The following is a 20,853-nucleotide window of genomic DNA, read 5'->3' as shown; positions in this document are numbered from 1 at the left end:
CTGGACGGAGTTTTACGGTCGGAAGGCGTTGTCTGCTTCTCTTTCGGCGTCACCTCATCCTTTTTCTTTCTTCATCATTTTCTTCTCACGATACATACCTTTTTGATTGTTCTGCTCACGAGAGTTTCGCATTTTCTTTTACCCTTTTCTGCCCTGTGGAATTGTCTCATTGCGTTTCCCTTAATGATGATCCTTTCCTTTACCGTCTGTGCTTGTGTTTAGTCGCCTTGTACACCGAGCCACGTACAGTTCCTTCCTTTTTCATTTGCATATATTCCTACACAGATATTGCATATGGAAATAGTTTTAGGACAATCAAGTATGGCTGCAGTCTCTTTTGCTCTTTGGTAATGATGTAGTTCGTTCATTACTTAGGGCTAGTATGGAGAGTGGTCTCCGACTACCCGTTCGTGGTAAAGCTGTGTATATCACCAGTAAATCTCCCGTTTATCATCTATCTCGTTTATCATCTATGCTATACAGATCACTGGTCTAGCCCATTAAACTCAATTAACCTTTTGACAGCTTCGATCACCCGATCTCCCGCCCCACCATCCGAACCTTGAGCCGGGCTATCAATCCGCGCAGCAAGAGCCTCATCCAACATTGTGCGCAACCGTGAAACAAGCACACCGATCCTCGCCCAACCACGAAGTCGGAGCCAGCCGTCCACGACGAGTCCACGGCCCATGGTATCGAGGGTAATGGAGCCGCAGAAGAGGAGTAAAGAGTATGCGTTGAAAGCTGCGACAGTTAAAATAGGGTTCGACAACAAAGAAGATAAAATGAAGGATACTTACGAGTTAGATCGCGGATGAAAACCTTGCTCGTTGCCATCTTCGTGAAATAGCTCAAATACGCCGCAGAACTAGGATAACCATGTGCTGAGAACAGGATCGAGCTTGGATGAATGAAAACTCGCCCGTTTTCTTGGTTAAAGTACTTGATTGTCCGAGCATCCGGATCAACCTCAACAGTACCAGTGACCGAGCTAGCAAATTTCTTATCCGGGAATGAAATCTGCGCAACCTGTGGCTGGAAGGCACCTGCGATGAGCGCGCGGATGAGGTTTCGGTTGGACGCATTGCGGTTCCACGCATTGGGTCCATCCGCGTAGTCCACTGGAAGAAGACCGGCGTCCTTGAGGGATGTGACGAATTGAGCTCGGTTGGACGAGATATCACGGAGAGTCTGGTGGGATAAGAAGTTTGCACCGCACCACGACTGTGATTGCCAATGGCCCTGAGTGCGGACACGCTCGGACCAGGATTGATAGGCTGATAGATCTGTAAGAAGGTCTCCGTCACCCGGACGAGAGAATGTGGCTTTTGCGGCGTCGGCTTCGTCGCGTTTTTCACGCGGGGACACGAACGGGCTTTTGACTGTTAGGATGGCAGCGACTGTGAGGCAGGGTTCCATGCAGCCGAAGATGGAGCCATAGATCATAAGCTTGGCACAGCGGAGATCTGCTGGGATCATAGAAAGATACCTGCCCAGTGCGGTGAGACGGTCGTGATCGAGGGCTCCGACCCGGTGTAGGAAGTTGAGAGCACCCTCGACAGCGATGCTTTCTGGAGGTGTGATTGTGTTGGCTAGGAAGGTGGCGACATCGTCGATACCCTTCATGGATTTCACAGACAGGCATAGCTGTTCGAGGGGAACACGGCGGATTTCCGGGTCTGGTCGCTGAGCCATGTTGGACTCGGCTTTGCGGGTGTATAGTTTATAGCAAGTTCCTGCACGGACACGACCTGCACGACCACGGCGCTGTTTACAAGCTGCCTGCGATGCCCAGACCTCTTGGAGTCGAACCATGTTGTCCTTAGGATCGTAGCTTGTTTCTTTGACCCGGCCGGTGTCGATGACAGCGACAACATCCTCGATGGTGATGGATGTTTCTGCCACATTGGTGGCCGCAATGACCTTTCTCTTGCCCCTGGGTGGACTTTGGAACACACGGCGCTGCTCCGCTGGAAGCAAAGATGCATGCAACGGTAGTGGGTGCATATTAGGAAGTCTCTTGATAGCTGTTAGGCATCGTTCAATCTCCATGGTTCCCGGCAGGAAAATCAAGATTCCTCCTGGGTGGTCTCCCAATTCAGCATCAATGAATTGCACGGTAGATGCGATCAAGTCATAGTTGATGCCCATTCCAACACTGCGCAAGGTTTTACCCAGTGATCCTTCGTCCCGTGGGGGTTCTGGGTCCTCCTCGTCCATTTCATTGAGCTCAGGGGCGAATCCAGTATACCGAATGACATCATCCAAATAGTAATCTTCAACCGGGAAGGTTCTTCCAGGAATGTTTACGAGACCGACTGATTTCGGTCCGCCAAAGTAGTTCATGAAGATATTTGCGTCTAGCGTGGCACTCATGAGAATAACCTTTAGATCTTTGCGGTGTCGCAGAACATCCCGCAGCAGGGCGAGAAGGAAGTCAGTGTCGAGACTTCGCTCGTGCACTTCATCGACTACCACATGCGAGACGTCCGCCAAAGAACTAGCGACATTCCCGTCGGCATTGCCACCGGATTGGATACGGCGGAGCAAAACACCAGTCGTCACAAATGTGATCTTTGTTGCGCCCTGCTTGGCCTTTGATTCGCCGCGGATCACATATCCTACCTCGTCACCGACGGTTGAGCACCGCTCATCACTCACTCGATCAGCAAGACCCAAAGCTGAGATACGGCGGGGCTGCGTGCAAATGATGTTCGCAGCACCTCCCAAGCCTCGCTGAATCATATCATCAAGGATGAATTGTACAGACTGTGTACTTTTACCACTGCCCGTTTCACCAGAGATGATGGTAACCTGATGCGAATTGACAGCTTCAATAATGGCATATTGGGTGTTCCAGGCAGGTAGTGACTGTCTCTTACGAGTCATTGTCACCTGTGCAGCGCTGTCCTGCTTGCCTTCCCAGGCTTCCAGCATTGCGATGCTGGCGGGTGAGTTGGCTTTCCAGTCAATGCCTCGGCGCTGTTTGCGAGAGCTGCGAACAGGAATCTCGTGGGTGTCCACGGCTGGTGAAGCCGTTACCGCAGAAATCTCACGTAACCTGCCTGGGTTCTCCATAATCTCAGGTAGGTTCACTTCTAACCAATCCATAATGTTGAAGATCATAGATTCGCCAGAGAATTTCTCCTCAGCATACTGCACTGCTCGGCGAATGGCGCTGAGCCGAATATAAGCCGGGACCCCTTTAGCTTGAATAGATATAACTGGAGCGACTGAAGGATAGTGTGAAGACGGCTCCTGGAAACGGAACGAAGTGTTCTCTGGAATCTCAGGGGCCTCGCTTTTGATTTCACAGACCCTGGGTGAAATACGGGTGTAGCGCTCCCCAAAAATTGCTTCAAGGGTATCTTGTTCTTCGGCCCATGCTTCTGGATTTCCCTTTGGAATTGAAGCAGATGCAAACTCAGATCCATGAGCCAATGTGCTTTGTAGATACTCTGCGGCTGCTAGCTCATCGCCATCCTTCCCATCGAGGACCTGTGAGCACAGATCTGCAGGATAGCCAATAGAAGCAAGGCGCTTGATCTTCGCTTCTCGTGCGAGGTCCCCAGCTGCAAGACTGACACCGGCTGAGTATCCCTCGGGCAAACACCATCGAGGAAGATCGTCTTCAGGCACGTAGACCAAAAGCCATTCTAGAACTTCCTCTCGATCTTTGCACTCTACTACAGCCTCCTCAACGTGGCTTCGACGGAATCCGAGTTTCGAGAACTCCTCGACGGCAGCCTTCCTCTCATTCTCTGAAACCTTAACCCCATATGCGTTCCATGTTGCGTGCTGGCGTAGAAGCCCTTCGATCTCGCGTCGGATCCGAGTACCCATTTCCACTTTGGGTGCCTGCGACCAAATCCGTTTGCTCTTGGCATCACCGCCTCCAAGGCCAAGGTCCGTGGAAGAAACCTTCTCCTTTGCTTGCGCCTTTGCACGTTCAGCCCTCTTCTTTTCCAGATCCGCGGCCGCACTCTCCCGTTCCTGCTTGGCCAAGAATGGATCCGCTTCGTACAGCCAGCCTTTGCCTTCACGAGTTTCTGCCAACTTAATTTCAGCAAAGTCCTCCTTCCAAAGCTTTTTGTATTTTGGCGGCATCATCATATGAATGTTGCGCATATTGCACACACGAAAAAGCGCCCACGCTGCAGCGAAATGACGAGCCTCAAGCGCCGTCGCTTGCGCCGCTAGTTCTTTATGTGACGGGGGTAATTTCATCGGAGGTAAAACGGTCAATTCGCGAGTCTTTGGGTCCACTCGTTTCATCGTCACGGCAGATACATGGCCATTTGAGGTATTGATCTATCGAGCGCAATTGGCAGTGCATTAGTATCGGATTAGACCCGCTGTCTGAAGATTAAGATTAGGAGTGATATACCATGCTATACTCTGGCTTCTCCCATTTTTGCTTTTGACAATGCTCCGAAAGCATATTGACGGGTAATTTGCCTGTCCATGATGCGCCGCCGATAACCTCCTTCACACTTGGTTTTTTGGGCTCTTCGGGCGCGACGGGCTTTTTGTCTTTGAGCTCTGCCGCAGCCTTAGCCTGTTTAGTGCCAGGCTTGGGCCCTCCAGGGTTACTGGGTTTCTTTTTTGGAGGCATTGTCTGCTTATCGTCAATAGTCAAAAAGTGCAATTCACGAATTCATTCTTGGGATGGGATTGTCCCGCACTAGACCGCTTTGAGCTTTTTGCGGGGAGCTTTCTTCCTAGTTATTTGAGGACTTCCCTTGTATCATTCTCTCTGTGCACTCAATTTCCTACTTCGCACAATCATCTTCCAAAGCTGTCATTCGAAATGTCTGGGTCAGATCAGAGTATTGATCCCGTAAAAGATCAGGCCAAAGAGCAGGCCAGCAGCACTGCGGAGAAGAGAAACGCCTGTGAGATGGCCGTACACCGACGAACCAGTGAGTTAAACCACTAACTACTACCTTCTAGTTACAGAGCTTCTTTCGGCCAAAAAGAAGCAGCCCAAGCCAACGACTGAAAGTTCCCGAACAAAACATACACCTCGGTCCGAGAATCCCTTCAGAACGGGGCGTGACGGTCTCGGAGCCTACATCGCGAAGCCCGAAACCTACCCCTCCAGCGTGGTAGTCAATCACAATGAAGACTTCGTCGCAATTCATGATATGTTCCCGAAATCATCATTGCATCTACTTCTCCTACCTCGCGATCCAACAAAAACTCACCTCCACCCCTTCCATGCCTTTGAAGATGCCGAATTTCTCGTCAAGGTCCGGACAGAGGTCCACAAGTTGCGCGCTCATGCCGCAGCAGAACTGAGACGGAAATACGGTAAGGACTCTGCACAGGAGCAAGTTAGACAGGCTGCTCTCATTGCCGAGCCACCGCCAGACGAGCTGCCTGCAGGTCGGGACTGGGAGAAGGAGATTATGTGTGGAGTGCATGCTGTACCTTCCATGAATCATCTACATGTGCATGTTATCGCCGTGGATAGGCATAGCGATCGACTCAAGCACCGGAAGCACTACAATAGCTTTGCGACCCCGTTCTTCGTGCCCATTGAAGACTTTCCGCTGGCTGAAGATGATGTGCGACGGCATCCTACACAAGAAGGGTATCTAAAGCGAGATTTTATCTGTTGGCGGTGCGGGAAGGAGTTTGGCAACAAGTTCACACAGCTGAAGGAGCATCTAGAACGGGAATTTCAGGAATGGAAAAGATTGTGAACCCGACAAGGGAGCTGCGCAGACAAAGCTCGTCTTGCGACAGAAAGCAGCCAGATTTCATATTTGTATTCAACCGCTCTCCCACGACCATCCAAACTGGCCGCCTCGGGGAGAGGATTATTGGGTTTGCCAACTTCGTCAATTGTACATGCTCCGGTATAGAAAGTGGGTTGCTAGGGTTGCATACATCTTCCAGCATGCGCATCCAGAATCCGCACTTTCTTTAATACCTGATTCCCGAGAAGAATCCTAATGATTCTTCACGCCTCCTTTCTGGCCCTTCTCTCCATCACTGCCGGCCTTATCATATATTCAAATTTACGAACGAGCCTTGGACTTGCCAGCACCCTTCACCTTGCGCGCCTCGGGGCGAGCAATGTGGTGGGAGGGGATCCAGTCGGCGTTGTAGGTGGTAGCGGAGGAAACGGCAGGGTTGGAGGTCTCCTCAGCGGTGGCGGACTCGGTGCGCTTGGCAGGGGTACGCTTCTCGGTAGACTTGCCGCTCTTGCGCTTCTGGGGGAAGTAGGGGGCAACCCACACGGTGTAGAAGAAGTAGACAACACCAACGAAGCAAGCCAGGAGGAAAAAGTAGAGGAAGATACTAAAAGTGGATTGGGTCAACCGATTAGACTCGTAAAAGAGTTTGGGGGGAGGGGGGGTTTACATCTGGGGGTCAAAGATGCTAGTCTCAGGCTCCACCACGCTCACAGTGCCATTGAAGGCCTGGACGCTGAAGAACTTGCCCTCGCTGTCAGACAGGATGGCAGCGATGTTCAGACGGACATCCTGGGGGTGCATCTCGGTAGCGAAGCTGTAGCTAACGCTCTCCTTGGAATTGGCAGGAATTTCGAGACCGTAACGCGTGGCAGTCAGGTTACGGATCGCCTTGCTCTCCTCCTCCACAGTCCACAGGCTACCACCAACGAAGTTGACGGTGATAGGGTTAGGCTCTTCATTAGTGAAAGCGATGAGCGCCTGGGTAGGGTGACCGTTGACGAGCTTCACACCGAAAATCTCAGAGGAGGGGAAAGATGCCTCCGCAGTGACAGCGAAGGTACGGTCCTCCTCGGCCTTCTCAGCATCCTATCACAGACAATGTTTAGCCAATTGATCATTTCTCTACCTCCTTGGTTTTCCTCAGAGTCATTGCGAAAAACGGAATTGAATGTAGACTTACAGCAGCGAAGCCGGTGCCAACAAAAGCCTGAAGAGAGAGAAGAGCCAGGGAGAGGAAACCAAAGCGAGTCATGTTGGGAGTTGAAAGGAAGTGATGAGAGAGAAGGGTAAAGGGTGATCACACGTTGCAATTAGGGAAACAGTTCAGGTCCACTTACCCGGGGAAGCTGACTCAGCCAGTTCTCTTGTCCATTTTCAAGATTTTTTTGCAATTGGATTCCAGTTGAGAAGAACAATCAAGAACAAGTAGATTGAAAAGACAAAAAAGGGGTTAATTCTCATTTACCTCATTCTCTTTTTGTGGAAGTCTTATTCTAGTCCACTCACAAGGGACAAAAGGGAGAGAACTTGTTCGTCGCGTTGATCGCGCAAAGCTTGCCTTTTTTTTAACTTTATCTGTTCCCTTGATCTTTCCAAACCTTCAATCCTATCTTTTCAACCCATTTCAACCAACGCCATAATTTTCATCATGGATTCTTCACCATACCTGGATCGCTATCGTCAGATCGGTGCGCTTGATCAACAGAAGAACCAGCTTATTGAGGTATTCCTATTTGATCCCTTCGTTTCCTTACGACTGAGGCTAATGCGCTCCCTCATAGGAACTCCTGCAAAGAGTCACCGATCTCGAAAACTCCTTCCAGCGCGAGAAATTGGACCATGAACGCGAGACGCGTTTCAACCGGGATATCCAGCTGCATGAAATGGAACTCATGCAACAGATATCTCAGATCAAGACTATAATGGTGGGCGACTCTGTCAATCGATCTCTTTGAGCCTTGCGCTGATGGGGACATTTCCTACAGGACCGAGAACCGTTCGTTGTGGTACTCCTCGATGGCGAAGCTATAATTTTCAAGGATGATTTTTTGCAGTTGGGTGAAGAGGGTGGCCGAAATGCTGCCCAACAGTTTTACACGGCCATGCACACATATCTGTCGAAAAACCTCCCCAGTGTGAATGTGCCTAAGATAATACTGAAACTCTACCTCAATGTGAAGGGATTTTCAGAGACCTGTGTCCGAAGCGGGATCCTCGCGGATCCTGCGACGGTCCATGAATTCATTCGCGGGTTCAATGAGACCATGTCATGCTCGGAGATTATTGACATTGGCTCCGGCAAGAACAGGGCCAATGATAAAATTCAAGGTTCGTGGAGAGAAAATGGTTGCGCTTCCTGTGGAGACCCACGAGCTAATCATTTACCGTTATCTTCCTTGCAGAAATGTTCCAGGTCTTCCTTTACAACTGTCATTGCCACCAGGTCTTCGTTGGTTGCGCCTCAAATATCGAATACGCCCAGTTCCTCGAAGAGACGTTGAACGATGGAGATCTTACCGGCCGTGTGTCGCTCGTGGAGGGGGTGACATTTGACAAAGAACTGGATGCGGTGAAGGGGTCATTTCGGACTGCCAAGTTCCCGGATGTCTTGCGTTCATCCAAGGTGGCACCCATTTATGTGGCCCCTTGGAAGAGCAGCTTGCCTTCTCGATCCTTACTCACCCCATCGCCGTCCCAGCAACTACAAAACCCTCCGCCCTTGTCCCGCACTTCCACCAACACAAGTGCTTCGGGCCTGGGCGCACATCTGGCAGCGACAATTCCGAATACAAGCAACGAAACCCCCGACTTCCAGGTTGTTCGCTCCAAGGGATCTGGATCGACACCTGTCAAGGCGGTGGAACGAAACAAATACGGCCAGCGAGTGGACCGTTTAGATTTCAAGAGCATCCCTCGGGATGATCTGAATCGGTTGAAAAAGCTCAAGCTGTGCAATTATTACTTCCTCCTTGGGGAATGCCCCAACGAGGAGAACTGTTATCATGATCATGACCGCAAATTGACCCGCCAAGAACTTCATATTCTGTCCGCCATCGCGCGCATGACCCCTTGTCGCTTTGGACTGGAATGTGATGACCCAGAATGCATTTACGGCCACCGGTGCCCGCAGAGTGAACCAGGCAAAAAGACCTGCTTCCGAGGCGATAGTTGTCGCTTTGAGCCCGTGGCTCACGGGATTGACACCAATATTGTCAAAGTGACCAAGATTTAAAGTCCAATATTTTGATTGGTTTCTGAATCATAGTTTCCTGTCTCAGATTATTGTGTTTTCTCTTCTATCCCTTTTTCTCTCTTATCTTTTATTATTATTATCTTTTCTCTTTTTAGGGTTATTTGGGACCTTTGGTTTCGGGGTTATCAATTCGGTGCCGTCAAAGAGATGGAAACACTCATGGTAGATTGGGGGTTTCTCTTTTGGAGTTGACAGGCTCTGCCAGGCGCACGGAATGGGCTTGATTGTCATTGGATTTTACCACTTATTACCTTCCCATCGAAAATGGGTTCTACACGGTGTGGATGTGATGATTCGAACCATCTATATCTGCTCCCCAACGTGCTGCCTTCAATGATAAATTGTATTAGTATGAATAAATCTTTTTACAAAATATATTCAACATTGATACAGTTCAAGTCCCGAAAGGTTCTATGTCTTTATTAAGCGCACTGATAGTTGTTACAGATAGTCATATTCCATCGATCATTGTTCATGAATCGTGGTACCATACAACGAAAACCGTCTCTCCCATCCATAACACTCCTCCTCGATACAGGGCTGTCCGTCGATTACCATAGCATTTGAATCTCGGGAATGGATACATGGAACCCCATATTCCTTAACACAACACATTATAGGTAAACCTACAATTCCCACCGGTGGTGTCCAAGGGTGACCCTGAACCCCATTCGCCCCCCCTTTACTCTTCTGCTCCGCAAGATTTCCCCAGAGGAGAAAGAGCTTCTCTCTCAGCTGAGATAGTCGCCGAGAATCGCGACGGAGGCTGCGTATACCACAATTAGCGAGTTCAAACCTTGCGACGTGGATGTGGAGAAACTGGGAACTTACTCGGTAGGATCCAGGCAAAGTAGATGGACAGCTTCTGCGCCAGAGACAAAGATCTTCATCGGTTCTCGGAGTTGGTCTTTCAAAGTTACCGGTTCAACACTCTCTACTAGAAGACAGAAACGCCAGTCCCATGCCATATGTTGTTTTTTATCCACAATAGATTTCACTGGGACTTGCACTGCAAAGTCTGCAAGATCTGGTGGGAAGAAGTCGATGACCCGGGCAAGAATACTGTAGGCAACGTTTTGAAATGGTGCTTTGTAGCTGATCCCACCCGGGAGAGGTATAATATGCGTTTCAGCTTCCAACACCTTATCCACAGAGCGTGATGGAACCCCAAATTCGCGTATCTTGACAGAGGGGTTCCGTACCGTCCGCGAGGTTGCTGATAGCCCTTTCTGGCCTTCTTCCTTGCTTTGGTTTTTTTCAGATTCTTGGTTCTTTTGTTTTTTTTTCTTCTGTTTGCTTTCCGCTTTTGGCTTTCCGTGGATTTCCCAATATGCTTTCCGACGTGCCATGAGCTCTTTTGCCTCTTCATTGTAGTCACTCGAGATGAGGCGGATATGGACCTTGTCGGGAAACTTTTTGTCTTGGTGGACGGCACCTTCGAGACTACCGTTGCTGCTAGTTTTGATACGGACATATGAAAGAAGCACCATGTCACCTGGCTTGACTTTCTCCTGGCAATATTTAGCATGCGGGTCCCACAGCGTTATTTGCATGGTCAATTGTCCCCAGGGTCCGGGCCAATTATCTTGGTGGCGTGCTAGGTAGCCGTTGGGATCGCCTTCAGTGCCTGTCTCGCCATCTTTCCGATAATCAACCAGACATTCGTTGGCGGTATAGTCAGTAATCCAAATGGTACTCTTGTTAGGCTCATAGTTATGATCTTTGACCACCTGGCCAACGAGTTGGGTAAAACGATTGATCTCGACGTCTTTTATCAAAGTCATTGGCAGATATGCATTCTTGCGGTTGAGTACGGCAGCCTGAATGACATGGAATCCTTTTTGCGACGGATCGGTCCGCCAGGTGTTACTTTGCACCTGTGGTGTGTGCTTATCTAGGAGCTCAATTGCGCGCCTTTTTTCCTCTGGTGTCGGATAGAAAGTATCGGGCCCTGTAGTAATAACCGGGCCCTTGCTGAGATCTTCATGGTTTCGGAATATAGCCCAAGAGACCCTTTGGTTTTGGGAAGCAATACCCGTTGCTCTCTCTTGATAGTAACTGATCTGGATCACGAAAGTCAGCATAGTCGTCTATATGATATTGATAGACCTATGTCCATCTTCCAAAGCCTTACTCGAATGCGTCGAAGCAAGACTACATCGCCTATCTGAACATGTGGCAACTTGCTTTCGTTATCATTGAAGTACTTGATTTTCAGACTATTTTTCCAGGCTGGTGTTTCAAATTCAGAATCTTTGATTTCAAAACCAACACACCATGAAGAACCCGCACTGCGCCAGGCGTCCTTCTTGTCAACCACCATGCCGATGACGCCGTTGATAAACCCGCGAGCGGCACATGCAGCGGCGATACTCTCCACGGGGTCAGCCATGATGTGTTTGGATCCACGCAGCCAATCTCTCAACAGAAATTTGAGTCGAAGTTACCGGTGTAAGCAAAGGCTGAAGATAAGATGGTGGTTGGTCAATGAAGCAAGATCTGTCATGGGACTATTGGACATCAAGGGCCCCCAAAGTTCAGCTGAGAAAATCCAAATGGATACAATAACAAAGACAATTCTTTCATATGATCTAGATAATTCGTTTCAGAATGTGTTGTCCATACAAAGAAAAAAAAAAGTAGAATTTGATGGAGTTTCGAACAGCTGGGGGGAAGCTGTCACATGATCCCTTCCCCTCCTTGCACACACGAATCCTTTCTTTCTCTTCTCCTTCCCCCACTCTCTTTCTCCATCCTCCCCATCAACGGCGCGCCCTCCATCTACCTTTTCTTCTTAAATCAACTCATTCCCGTGGCGCGCTTCATTTTTCGCAATTAAATCCACCCAACATGGCGGAACGTTATATTCCTGAGCACCGCCGGACGCAGTTCAAGGCCAGAAACCAGTTCCGCCCCGATGAGCTCCGCCGCCGCCGTGAGGAACAGCAGGTGGAGATTCGCAAGCAGAAGCGTGAGGAGAACATGGCCAAGCGACGAGGTGTTCAAACAAGTGATGGCGGTATTGGTATCGGTGGTGGCATGGCTGCCGCCACTGAGAGTGACGATGAGGCCAGTGCTATTGAGAGCGAGGTAAGCTCAGTTTTTTTTTTCTCTATTCTTCACTCTTTCTTCCGGGTACACCCAAACTATGGTATTAGCGATTGTATACCACGGTTTCTTCACTAGTTACAACGTTTTTCACCCTTTGTTTTTGTTATGCGATCATCAACCATGGATTTTTTTTTCACCGCCCTGTTGCCATGGGGCCGACCCCTCCAACACGGGCCATTACTATGCGCAACCCCACTATAAAAATCTCAACCACAACGGGAAGCAAAAATAGAAGCTAACTTGATGAATTTTTATAGCTCAATGTCGAGCTCCCCCTGATGGTGAAGGGTGTCTTCTCCGATCAGGTTGAAGAACAGATTCAGGCTACCACCAAGTTCCGCAAATTGCTGTCCAAGGAGCGCAACCCTCCCATCGAGCGCGTTATCGAGACCGGAGTGGTCAGCCGCTTCGTTGAATTCCTCCGCTCCCCTCACACTCTGGTTCAGTTTGAGTCTGCCTGGGCCCTGACCAACATTGCTTCTGGTTCCGCCCAGCAGACCCAGGTTGTCATCGAGGCCGGTGCTGTGCCGATCTTCGTTGAGCTCCTGAGCAGCCCTGAGCCCGATGTTCGCGAGCAGGCCGTGTGGGCTCTTGGCAACATTGCTGGTGACAGCCCTCACTGCCGTGACTTCGTCCTGGGAGCCGGTGCTCTGCGCCCCCTCCTGAACCTCATCAACGATGGCCGCAAGCTGAGCATGCTCCGCAACGCTACCTGGACTCTGAGCAACTTCTGTCGTGGCAAGACCCCTCAGCCTGACTGGAACACCGTAAGTCTTCATCTTTGGTTTATTCATTGTTACTGTCTCTAACATTAGACTAGATTGCCCCTGCTCTCCCCGTCCTTGCCAAGCTCATCTACATGCTAGATGATGAGGTTCTGATCGATGCTTGCTGGGCCATCTCTTACCTTTCCGATGGTGCCAACGACAAGATCCAGGCCGTTATTGAGGCTGGTATCCCCCGCCGCCTGGTGGAGCTCCTCATGCACGCCTCCACCTCTGTCCAGACTCCTGCCCTCCGCTCCGTGGGCAACATTGTCACAGGTGATGATGTTCAGACTCAGGTCATCATTAACTGCGGCTCTCTTCCCGCTCTTCTGTCTCTCCTGAGCTCCACCAAGGATGGTATTCGTAAGGAGGCTTGCTGGACTATCTCCAACGTCACTGCTGGCAACTCCACCCAAATCCAGTCTGTCATTGACGCTGGCATCATTGCTCCGTTGATCAACCTGCTTGCCAACGGTGACTTCAAGACTCGCAAGGAGGCCTGCTGGGCCATCTCCAACGCCACCTCCGGTGGTCTCCAGAAGCCTGATCAGATCCGCTACCTTGTTTCACAAGGTTGCATCAAGCCCCTCTGTGACCTTCTGGCTTGCCCCGACAACAAGATCATCCAGGTTGCTCTCGATGGTTTGGAGAACATCCTGAAGGTCGGCGATATGGACAAGGAGGCCGGTCAGGGTGATGCTCACGTCAACCGCTACGCTCTCTTCATTGAGGAGGCTGGTGGTATGGAGAAGATCCACGATTGCCAAAACAACGCCAACGAGGAGATCTACATGAAGGCCTACAACATCATCGAGAAGTACTTCTCTGATGAGGACGAGGCTGCCGGTGACATTGACGAGTTAGCTCCCCAGCAAACCCAGACTGGCTTCACCCTCGGCACCGGTCAGCAGCCCGCTGGTGGATTCAACTTCGCCAACGGTGGTGACTCGATGGACATGTAAAGAAGTGGTATTTATCTTCCACCAATCACTTCTTCAACCTTGCCATCGTTGCTTTACGGTGGTGGGTTTTCTTACCTCCCTCTTTTTTTCTTGGGCTCCTTTTCACTTTTCCCATTCGACATTTCCTCCTCCCCATTTTGTGATTCACGATAAACAAGATTCACCATCATGTAACCCCTATCCCCCCTTTGTTTAGCATCCTCATACACAGGCGTATTTGTTTGCAGGATCGGTTCTTTTTTTTTATGTTAATGTCATCCTCTCACCCTACATCTCGATCTTCTTGTGTTTCTTGTGGGAGGTCTTGGTCCCCTACAAGAGACACTCGCTCGCTGGCATCAGGGGCGTGTCTGTCAGTGATCTTACATTGGAGATGTTGTTGCCTGCAATGATATAATCCGGTGATGAACAATATCACTGATAGTTCCCAACCAACCCACGTTTCCTGTCTATGGTTGTCGATTATGCTACAATTTCTACGTATCGATCGCAGTTTGCCAGAAACAAAAGCCAATTCTTTATTCAACCTACGTGTACTTCCTATCATCGTAAATCAAGGTATTGGTCACTACTCTTGCATATGAAGTTATTGCGGAGTCTGCGGTGTGGAACTTGAAGTCCAAGCCATATGTACCTGTCTCCTATCGAACTTAGTTGTCTGTGAGGTCTAGCTCCTGAATAGCTTCAGTCCCTCGTGTCAAGTTACAGTCATCAAGTCCTCAGCCGCACCGACAATTTTTCGGCTTACCCTACTTGTCCCAACCGGATCATCACCTTTAAGCTACCTTTCAACTCAAATCCACAACGCCACGTACGAGCGAGGCATGAGTTCGGCTTTATCATAAACCAAATTTACGACTAAAGATCATATTCCGGTTGTAAGAGAGGTGGAGTATGGGATTGGCTGGACATTAGAGAATTGATGTCACGACTGCAGATTCCTCTAGTGGGAGGGGTAAGTATGTAACTCTTGTGAGTTCAGCTGCCTATCAGAAGCCTCAAGACGATTTTATGACCGCGTAGTGGTGGTACTATATTGATTTGATAGCTTCAGCAGAAAGCAGAAGTAGACTGGCCGAAGCCCAAAGATGAATCCAATTGGCATGTCGATCAAATCAAGTCAACCACTTGATGCTAGAGTATGAACCTTTCCAGATCCTTGGAAACCCCCTCAGCGTACCCGAATGAAAATGCCAATAGAAGCAAAGGAAAGTTCGTCATAGACATATTGGACTGGTGGGTATTAAAGAGCGTGCGTCGTCCTCATTGGACGGTATTGTCTTGGGCCTAGCTAGACAAATACAGACAGTAACACGATCAAGAAGCCATTATTATCTCATCATGGGGGCCGATATTCCCTACGACACGATGGCCAAAAACCTAGAGGTCAGTCGATTGACTGGGCAGTTTGGCCCTAATTTTGCCTTCTTTGCCTGATGTGAACTTTTAAATAGGAAACCCTCAAAGGCGCGCGCAATGAGTCAGCACTGGCCGACTGGATGTACCGCAAGCCTGTTAATCAAGTACAGAAGCAGTACAGAAGCATAGCATTTACTCCGTACAAAAGTAGAAACAGTAAGAGATAACAAATCCTCGTAGCATACACAGCAGCCAGCCCTTATCCTTCCAGCAAGCATAAGCACAAAATTTTAGACATCGAATGTGAATGTTGAAAAGAACAGGTCCAACGACCCATAAACATAATAGTGATCGAGCTTAATCACCCATGACCTCATCCTCATCCGGTTCAGGTGTGCCATTATTCAACTCTTCCTCATCATTCTCATGATCAATGTCTTCCTCGACAAGTTCACGAGCACGCAGGTCTTCTTCGTCATCCTCTTCCGCGGGGTCAGCGTGGTCACTATCTTCATCGTCGATCCGCTCGGTGGACTTGAAGTCTTTGCCTCCGGTGCCACCGGGTGTCTGGCCCTCAGCTGCTGTCTTAGCAGGTTGTTTACCCTTGCTGCGGGGTGCGCTGCGAGGCTTGCGCTCTTCCATGTAGGACAAGACCTCGCGGTAATTCGGACCAAGTGAGTTCTTGTTCCGAAGCAAGCGCTTCTTCCATGTACCACGTTTTGAGCCAGAGGCATCGACGACCCGGCCGATGATAGCCAAGACGATCTTGCCGGTCAATTCGCATAAGCGCTGCTCGGCAATAATGCTGGCACGAAGACGCTCGTTAGCCACTGTTTCGTCTTCAGAGTCGTCGCCCTCTTCATCATCCTCAGATTCGTCATCGGATTCCGGTTCGTCGTCTTCGGCGAGCTCAAGATTCTTGCCGGATTTCTTGGCAAAAGTGCGCTCGGCAATGGCGTGAACCTTGGTGATGAGAGCCTGGGCCTCTGGTGAGGTTTCATGTACCAGGCCTTGAGTCTGGAAAATGATATCTTCGTCGTTGCCAATGCCTTGGCCTATGTTGCGGAGTGTGCTGAATAGTGTTTGGAGGTCGAGGTATGTAGTAGTGGCCATAAAGCGTACATCATCAAGTCCAGGACGGTTCTCAATAATCTGGAGAAGAGATGATGCGAAGGTCTCACGACTTTTTGTAAGCGCTTCAAAGTACGATGTGTTGAAAGATGCATTGCCCTCATTCAGGGCGGATGATAGAGCCTGTACTTTCCACATAAAGTAAAACAACAATGTCTTAATGCTTCGAGTCACCAGTTCGGTTTCTGTTCTGGCAATATCTTCATCGTCATCTTGTTCACGGACGCCACGTAAGGTGAGGTGAATCAGGGTATTGAATGGAGCTTCAAGATGATCTTTTTTAGACTTCGAATGCGAGGTTGGCACTGTTTCCAGAATCGCTGTACTGTCCGTGATACCAGCAAGGTTCGAAATGCGCGTCACAGTGTTGGTGAGTTCAGTTAAAGTAGGGTCAGCAATGGAGCTATTGTTTCGAACATCCTTCTTGCGAGACAAGGCACCAAGGGTCTCCACCAGGTCATCCCACAGCTCCTGCACCTTGCCTTCAACTGCATCTCGCATCTCCTCGGAGCTTTTCGCATGCAGCAAAGCCACGCTAGCTTCCGCCAAGACATCTTGATCTGAGTGGGTCAGGAATTGCCGGTTAATGTCTGTAAGCAAGGAAGAATACGCGGTGGCATCCTTCTGAAGATCTTGAATGGTATCGAGGTCTACCAGATGCTCCAGTCGTAGAACAGCGGATGCAGCTTCTGGGGAGGAGCCAAATTTGTTGAGAAGTTGTGGGATTATTTGAGCGAGATTGTGAGATATCTCTTCCTGGAGCTCAGGAATCTTGGCCGTTAGCGCCTTGACCTTTCTTCCCCGTTTGTCAATGTCGGATTTGGTAATTTCAAGTACCCGGATTTTGACAGCAGCACATAGAACTTCAAGCAAAATTGATTCTAGTCCCTCCTGCATCTTGTACAGATTGCGAACAACTCCTGTGGTATCATCCTCGGACGGGTCATCAACAATTTGAGAATGATCATACAGCAGATACCCAGCCAGAGACTGCCATTGGGAGAGCTCCTCCATGTGAGGGTAGATGGCTTCAGTTGCCAAAACAAATCGTGAATCCGCTGGGGCTCCCGAAAGGACGACTCGGGAGGTAATCAGAACCTCGGATTTTTCACCTTCCTGTGCATCATAGGTCTGGAATAGATCCGCCAGGCACTTAAACTTGATCCACGAACGCTTGGGTGACTCGTAATCGTCCTCATCATCATCAGGGAACATCTCATTCAGCTCCTCTTCCACCTCTTCTGTAAGAGACTCGACCGAATCTTGGACATTGACAACAAAGAACTGACCCGCAGTCTTCCGGATTCGAGGGTCAACATCAAAAACTAACCGACCAACAGAGTCGATATCGTCCGGCTCAAGCAATCCTCCATCTCGAAGATGAATAAGCAGTTGGACAGCAGCGATACGCACAGTAATCTCGGTATCCTGAACAGCAATCTCAACAATTCGTTGACGGAAACGCTCGGTAAAGGAATGAAGAACACCGATGTTATCCTTGTTTTCATAGAGAGGAATTAGTTGCGACAGGGCGATCAGCCGAGTAGTCGGAGTGACATCGGCAAGAGTCCATCCGATATATCGCAGGTATTGACCCTCAAAGAAGTACTCCCGATATGTGCGAATCCATCCACCCATGGCTGCAATACACTCGGCACGGATATTTCCGTCGATGTCGCGGTAACGGTGGACAAATACAGTGTCAAATCCGTCCTGCAATAGCTCGTCCAGTTGCTGCGCCTTTGCTTCCCCTTCCGAGATAGCCTTTTGGATGGCTTCGACCCTGCCCTTGTTCACAGACTTCTTTTTCTTCTCACTTTCAACTTGTTTACGAGAAGTCGACAAGGTCGTTGTAACCTCTCGCGCGATATCACACAAGGCGTTCATTATTGCCAGAGAAATGACGGTTGCCGTATGCCGAAATGGACGACAGCCGGCAGTTGACATAGAGGAAAGCCAAATTTGGATGTTCTCCATGAGGGACTCATCAGTGTACAAAAGCGAGGAATGGTGGAAAGTGTGAATGAGGGCAACTGTGAACTCCTCGAGCACGGGTTGGAAAGCCCCATACTTCTTTGCTCGAGAGATCAGCGGGTAGTCAGTGAACCCTTCCGCCTGGTAGAGGGCCTGCAAATCTTTGATTCGATTTGGGGCATGGTCCACATCCTCCACCTCTTCTGTACTGATCTCCAGATCAGCTCCGGTGCATCTGAGCACGAAGTTGATTAGGTCCCGAATTGCTGCTCCATTGTCGTGCTGGTATAGTTTTAGGAACTGCGCCGCTACAGTGTCGGCGTTGTTGCTCTTGCCAAAGACCTCAGCTATATCTATTTGTGAGATAGAACTTTGCAAGATTTGAAAGTCTCAACTTACCATAGAGTCCATGCTCGCCTGCCGCTAAGCTAGGTCGCACCTTGGGCTGCTTGCGAGGACGCGAGGCCGGGAGTTTGCCATTGAGGGCGGGCCGGAAGGCGAGTTGTCTTCCCACCCCGTTGCCTGCAACCTTTGGTTTCTTTGAAGCGTGTGATGTTCTCTTTGGCATGTTTTTCTTAGGGGCGGACTTGCGAGCGGCGCGTTGTTTTGCTTTTCGCTCCTCCTCGTCAGTATCATCGTCGATCGCATCGTCGCTCTCCGACTCTGAAGACAGGTTTTCATCATCCTCGGCGCCTTGCGCGTCCCCGCGCTTTCGTTTGCCACTGCCATTTATTTCAGAAGAGTGTGTGCTTTGCGAAAATATGTCTGGTCGCCGCGACACTCGACCAGATTTGCGCCGGTCCTGCGCGGGAGTGGACGACAGACCGCTAGGGCTGTCCACCTCCATGATGACTTAGGGTTTGTGTATAAAAGGTCTCGCGACTGTGGATACTAGGTAAAATTGTAAGTTCGGGGGATTTCCAATGGGAGGATGGTAGGGAAGCGCCGTACGTCAGGTCAACACGCGCTCCGTGGGACGCGCCGTGCAACGGCAGCAAACAAGATCGGACAAATTGACTAGGGAAGGAAAAATCCAGACCCAAGCGGATGTGATCAAATGGACAATTAAAGAGTCCAATCAATGCCCCATAAATATGTAGCAAGAAAGGGAGAAAAAAAAGGAAGGGCGCGATGAAGCAAAAGAGCGGGGGATCTGGAACAAAGTGTAAAGGAGGTTGACGCGCCTTGGGTTGACTGTTTGAATGCTTATTCATTTTGGATCATATAATTAATTTGATGACTGTTTTTCATAATTCAGGCAAGATGGCCGAGTTGGTCCAAGGCGTACGGTTCAGGTTCACCTGATCCAGATTTCCGTATCTCGTTTTCGGGGCGTGGGTTCAAATCCCACTCTTGTCAATTCTTTTTGTCATTTTGCTTTTGCCATCTAACAAAATAATCACTTGGGCATGCATGAAGAGTCTAATCCAAGATTTGGATCTATACAACCCTGGAATGTCCGAAAGTCTGTTGTTTGAACGCCGGAAATTACCCATTGTACCATGGAGTAGTGATGTGTACCGTTATAAGCGTATATACCCTCCACTTAGACTAATAAAGCCCTAATATTGAAGGGTTGTCATATTCGAAAACAAGAAAATTAGGCATTCTATTTTTCGCTCCCATTGGAGTGGCTATTCTCTGTGTTATTGGTCTTGCCATTCTCATGAAATTCATCGGAAATGCGCAGAGGAGTAGATGTTTTTGGTACAGAAGCGTGTTGGCTTGACAGCTAATGTTATTGCCAGCATAAGGAAACTCAAAACATCCGGTCTTTCCTCTTCTGCTGGCACTTTCTTGCACAAGCTTCCCGTTGAGGAACTTCCAGCTGGAGTCCATTGCCATAAGATCTATACCGGGCCCTTTCCTGAATTTTATTAAACGTGCTGCTCATCAGCCCGGTCTTGGTATTTGCCTGTACCCAGATTGAACCGAACTCCCGAGGTCGACAATTATATTGTGTTTTCTTCTTGACCCTCCTGAGTTAACGCAGCCCTCTTCGCAAAATTTTTTTTATGTCCGAAGTCATTTCTGCCCTTGCTTGGATTGGTCGAATCCAGACTTGTATGCATTCTAAGGTTGTCGGACGAATTCTCCACCTCGGTAGTACCCACGTGAAATCATACTACATGTACAGGTAGAGAATTCAGTGCTAATGACATATTCCCAAGGTTATATGTATACCCGTCGTCCACCTGGCAACAGTGGGCCACTTAGTTCCACAGTCAATTTCTCAGATCTTTTGAAAATCTATACGAACTAACGGATACATATTTTGGAGCAAAACAAATGGAAGAGGTGTTTGGAATTTCACTTTTCAAGGTTCTCAATTCACATTGACTTTACCTTTAACCCCCTTAGAGGAGTTGTCTTTACCCCATTTTTGGTGGCTGTGGATCGGACCTCGGGAGGACTTGGCGGATCGGTAGGATCGCCAGGGCTAGACAGGATCTTCCAGGTGAGCTGCGCTATTTAATTTTAGGGATCTCAAGAAAAAGGAGGAGTCAGCTGTAGCCAAGCATAATATTAGGACGCCAACCATCTAGACATTCTAATAGTTTCAGAGAGAATGAATGTTATGTGGTCCCTGA

At 49.2% G+C, this 20,853-nt stretch overlaps 7 protein-coding genes across 7 annotated transcripts; 3 read left to right on the top strand and 4 right to left on the bottom strand.

The window, feature by feature from the left end:
* Positions 1-484: 484 nt before the first annotated feature.
* Positions 485-4,615, bottom strand: N7520_011522 (RNA helicase; the record flags this gene model as incomplete). The annotated part of the gene is made up of 3 exons (XM_057145455.1): positions 485-744; positions 801-4,311; positions 4,388-4,615. 3 exons carry the CDS (start codon positions 4,613-4,615, stop codon positions 485-487), a joined length of 3,999 nt encoding a protein of 1,332 aa, XP_056991209.1.
* Positions 4,616-4,810: 195 nt separating this feature from the next.
* N7520_011521 (DNA 5'-adenosine monophosphate hydrolase) lies at positions 4,811-5,708 on the top strand (the record flags this gene model as incomplete). Its single annotated transcript, XM_057145454.1, has 2 exons — positions 4,811-4,895; positions 4,954-5,708. The coding sequence occupies 2 exons, from the start codon at positions 4,811-4,813 to the stop codon at positions 5,706-5,708; spliced, it is 840 nt and encodes a 279-aa protein (XP_056991208.1).
* Positions 5,709-6,026: 318 nt separating this feature from the next.
* On the bottom strand, positions 6,027-6,957 carry N7520_011520 (putative translocon-associated protein, alpha subunit; the record flags this gene model as incomplete). Its single annotated transcript, XM_057145453.1, has 3 exons — positions 6,027-6,309; positions 6,373-6,791; positions 6,886-6,957. The coding sequence occupies 3 exons, from the start codon at positions 6,955-6,957 to the stop codon at positions 6,027-6,029; spliced, it is 774 nt and encodes a 257-aa protein (XP_056991207.1).
* Positions 6,958-7,353: 396 nt separating this feature from the next.
* Positions 7,354-8,937, top strand: N7520_011519 (CCCH zinc finger protein; the record flags this gene model as incomplete). The annotated part of the gene is made up of 4 exons (XM_057145452.1): positions 7,354-7,428; positions 7,487-7,630; positions 7,691-8,033; positions 8,108-8,937. The coding sequence occupies 4 exons, from the start codon at positions 7,354-7,356 to the stop codon at positions 8,935-8,937; spliced, it is 1,392 nt and encodes a 463-aa protein (XP_056991206.1).
* Positions 8,938-9,423: 486 nt separating this feature from the next.
* N7520_011518 (uncharacterized protein) lies at positions 9,424-11,350 on the bottom strand (the record flags this gene model as incomplete). Its single annotated transcript, XM_057145451.1, has 3 exons — positions 9,424-9,724; positions 9,790-11,021; positions 11,093-11,350. 3 exons carry the CDS (start codon positions 11,348-11,350, stop codon positions 9,424-9,426), a joined length of 1,791 nt encoding a protein of 596 aa, XP_056991205.1.
* A 458-nt stretch (positions 11,351-11,808) lies between these two features.
* N7520_011517 (karyopherin alpha) lies at positions 11,809-13,798 on the top strand (the record flags this gene model as incomplete). The annotated part of the gene is made up of 3 exons (XM_057145450.1): positions 11,809-12,048; positions 12,327-12,836; positions 12,890-13,798. 3 exons carry the CDS (start codon positions 11,809-11,811, stop codon positions 13,796-13,798), a joined length of 1,659 nt encoding a protein of 552 aa, XP_056991204.1.
* A 1,716-nt stretch (positions 13,799-15,514) lies between these two features.
* Positions 15,515-19,109, bottom strand: N7520_011516 (cohesin subunit IRR1; the record flags this gene model as incomplete). Its single annotated transcript, XM_057145449.1, has 2 exons — positions 15,515-18,609; positions 18,662-19,109. 2 exons carry the CDS (start codon positions 19,107-19,109, stop codon positions 15,515-15,517), a joined length of 3,543 nt encoding a protein of 1,180 aa, XP_056991203.1.
* Between the last annotated feature and the right edge of the window lie 1,744 nt (positions 19,110-20,853).

The sequence above is a fragment of the Penicillium odoratum genome (genome assembly GCF_028828045.1).
Source record: "Penicillium odoratum strain IBT 22623 chromosome Unknown utg000008l_segment0_segment0, whole genome shotgun sequence".
Classification (NCBI taxonomy): domain Eukaryota; kingdom Fungi; phylum Ascomycota; class Eurotiomycetes; order Eurotiales; family Aspergillaceae; genus Penicillium; species Penicillium odoratum.
Note: the sequence above shows the minus strand (reverse complement) of the source record. Positions and strands in the feature narration are given on the sequence as shown.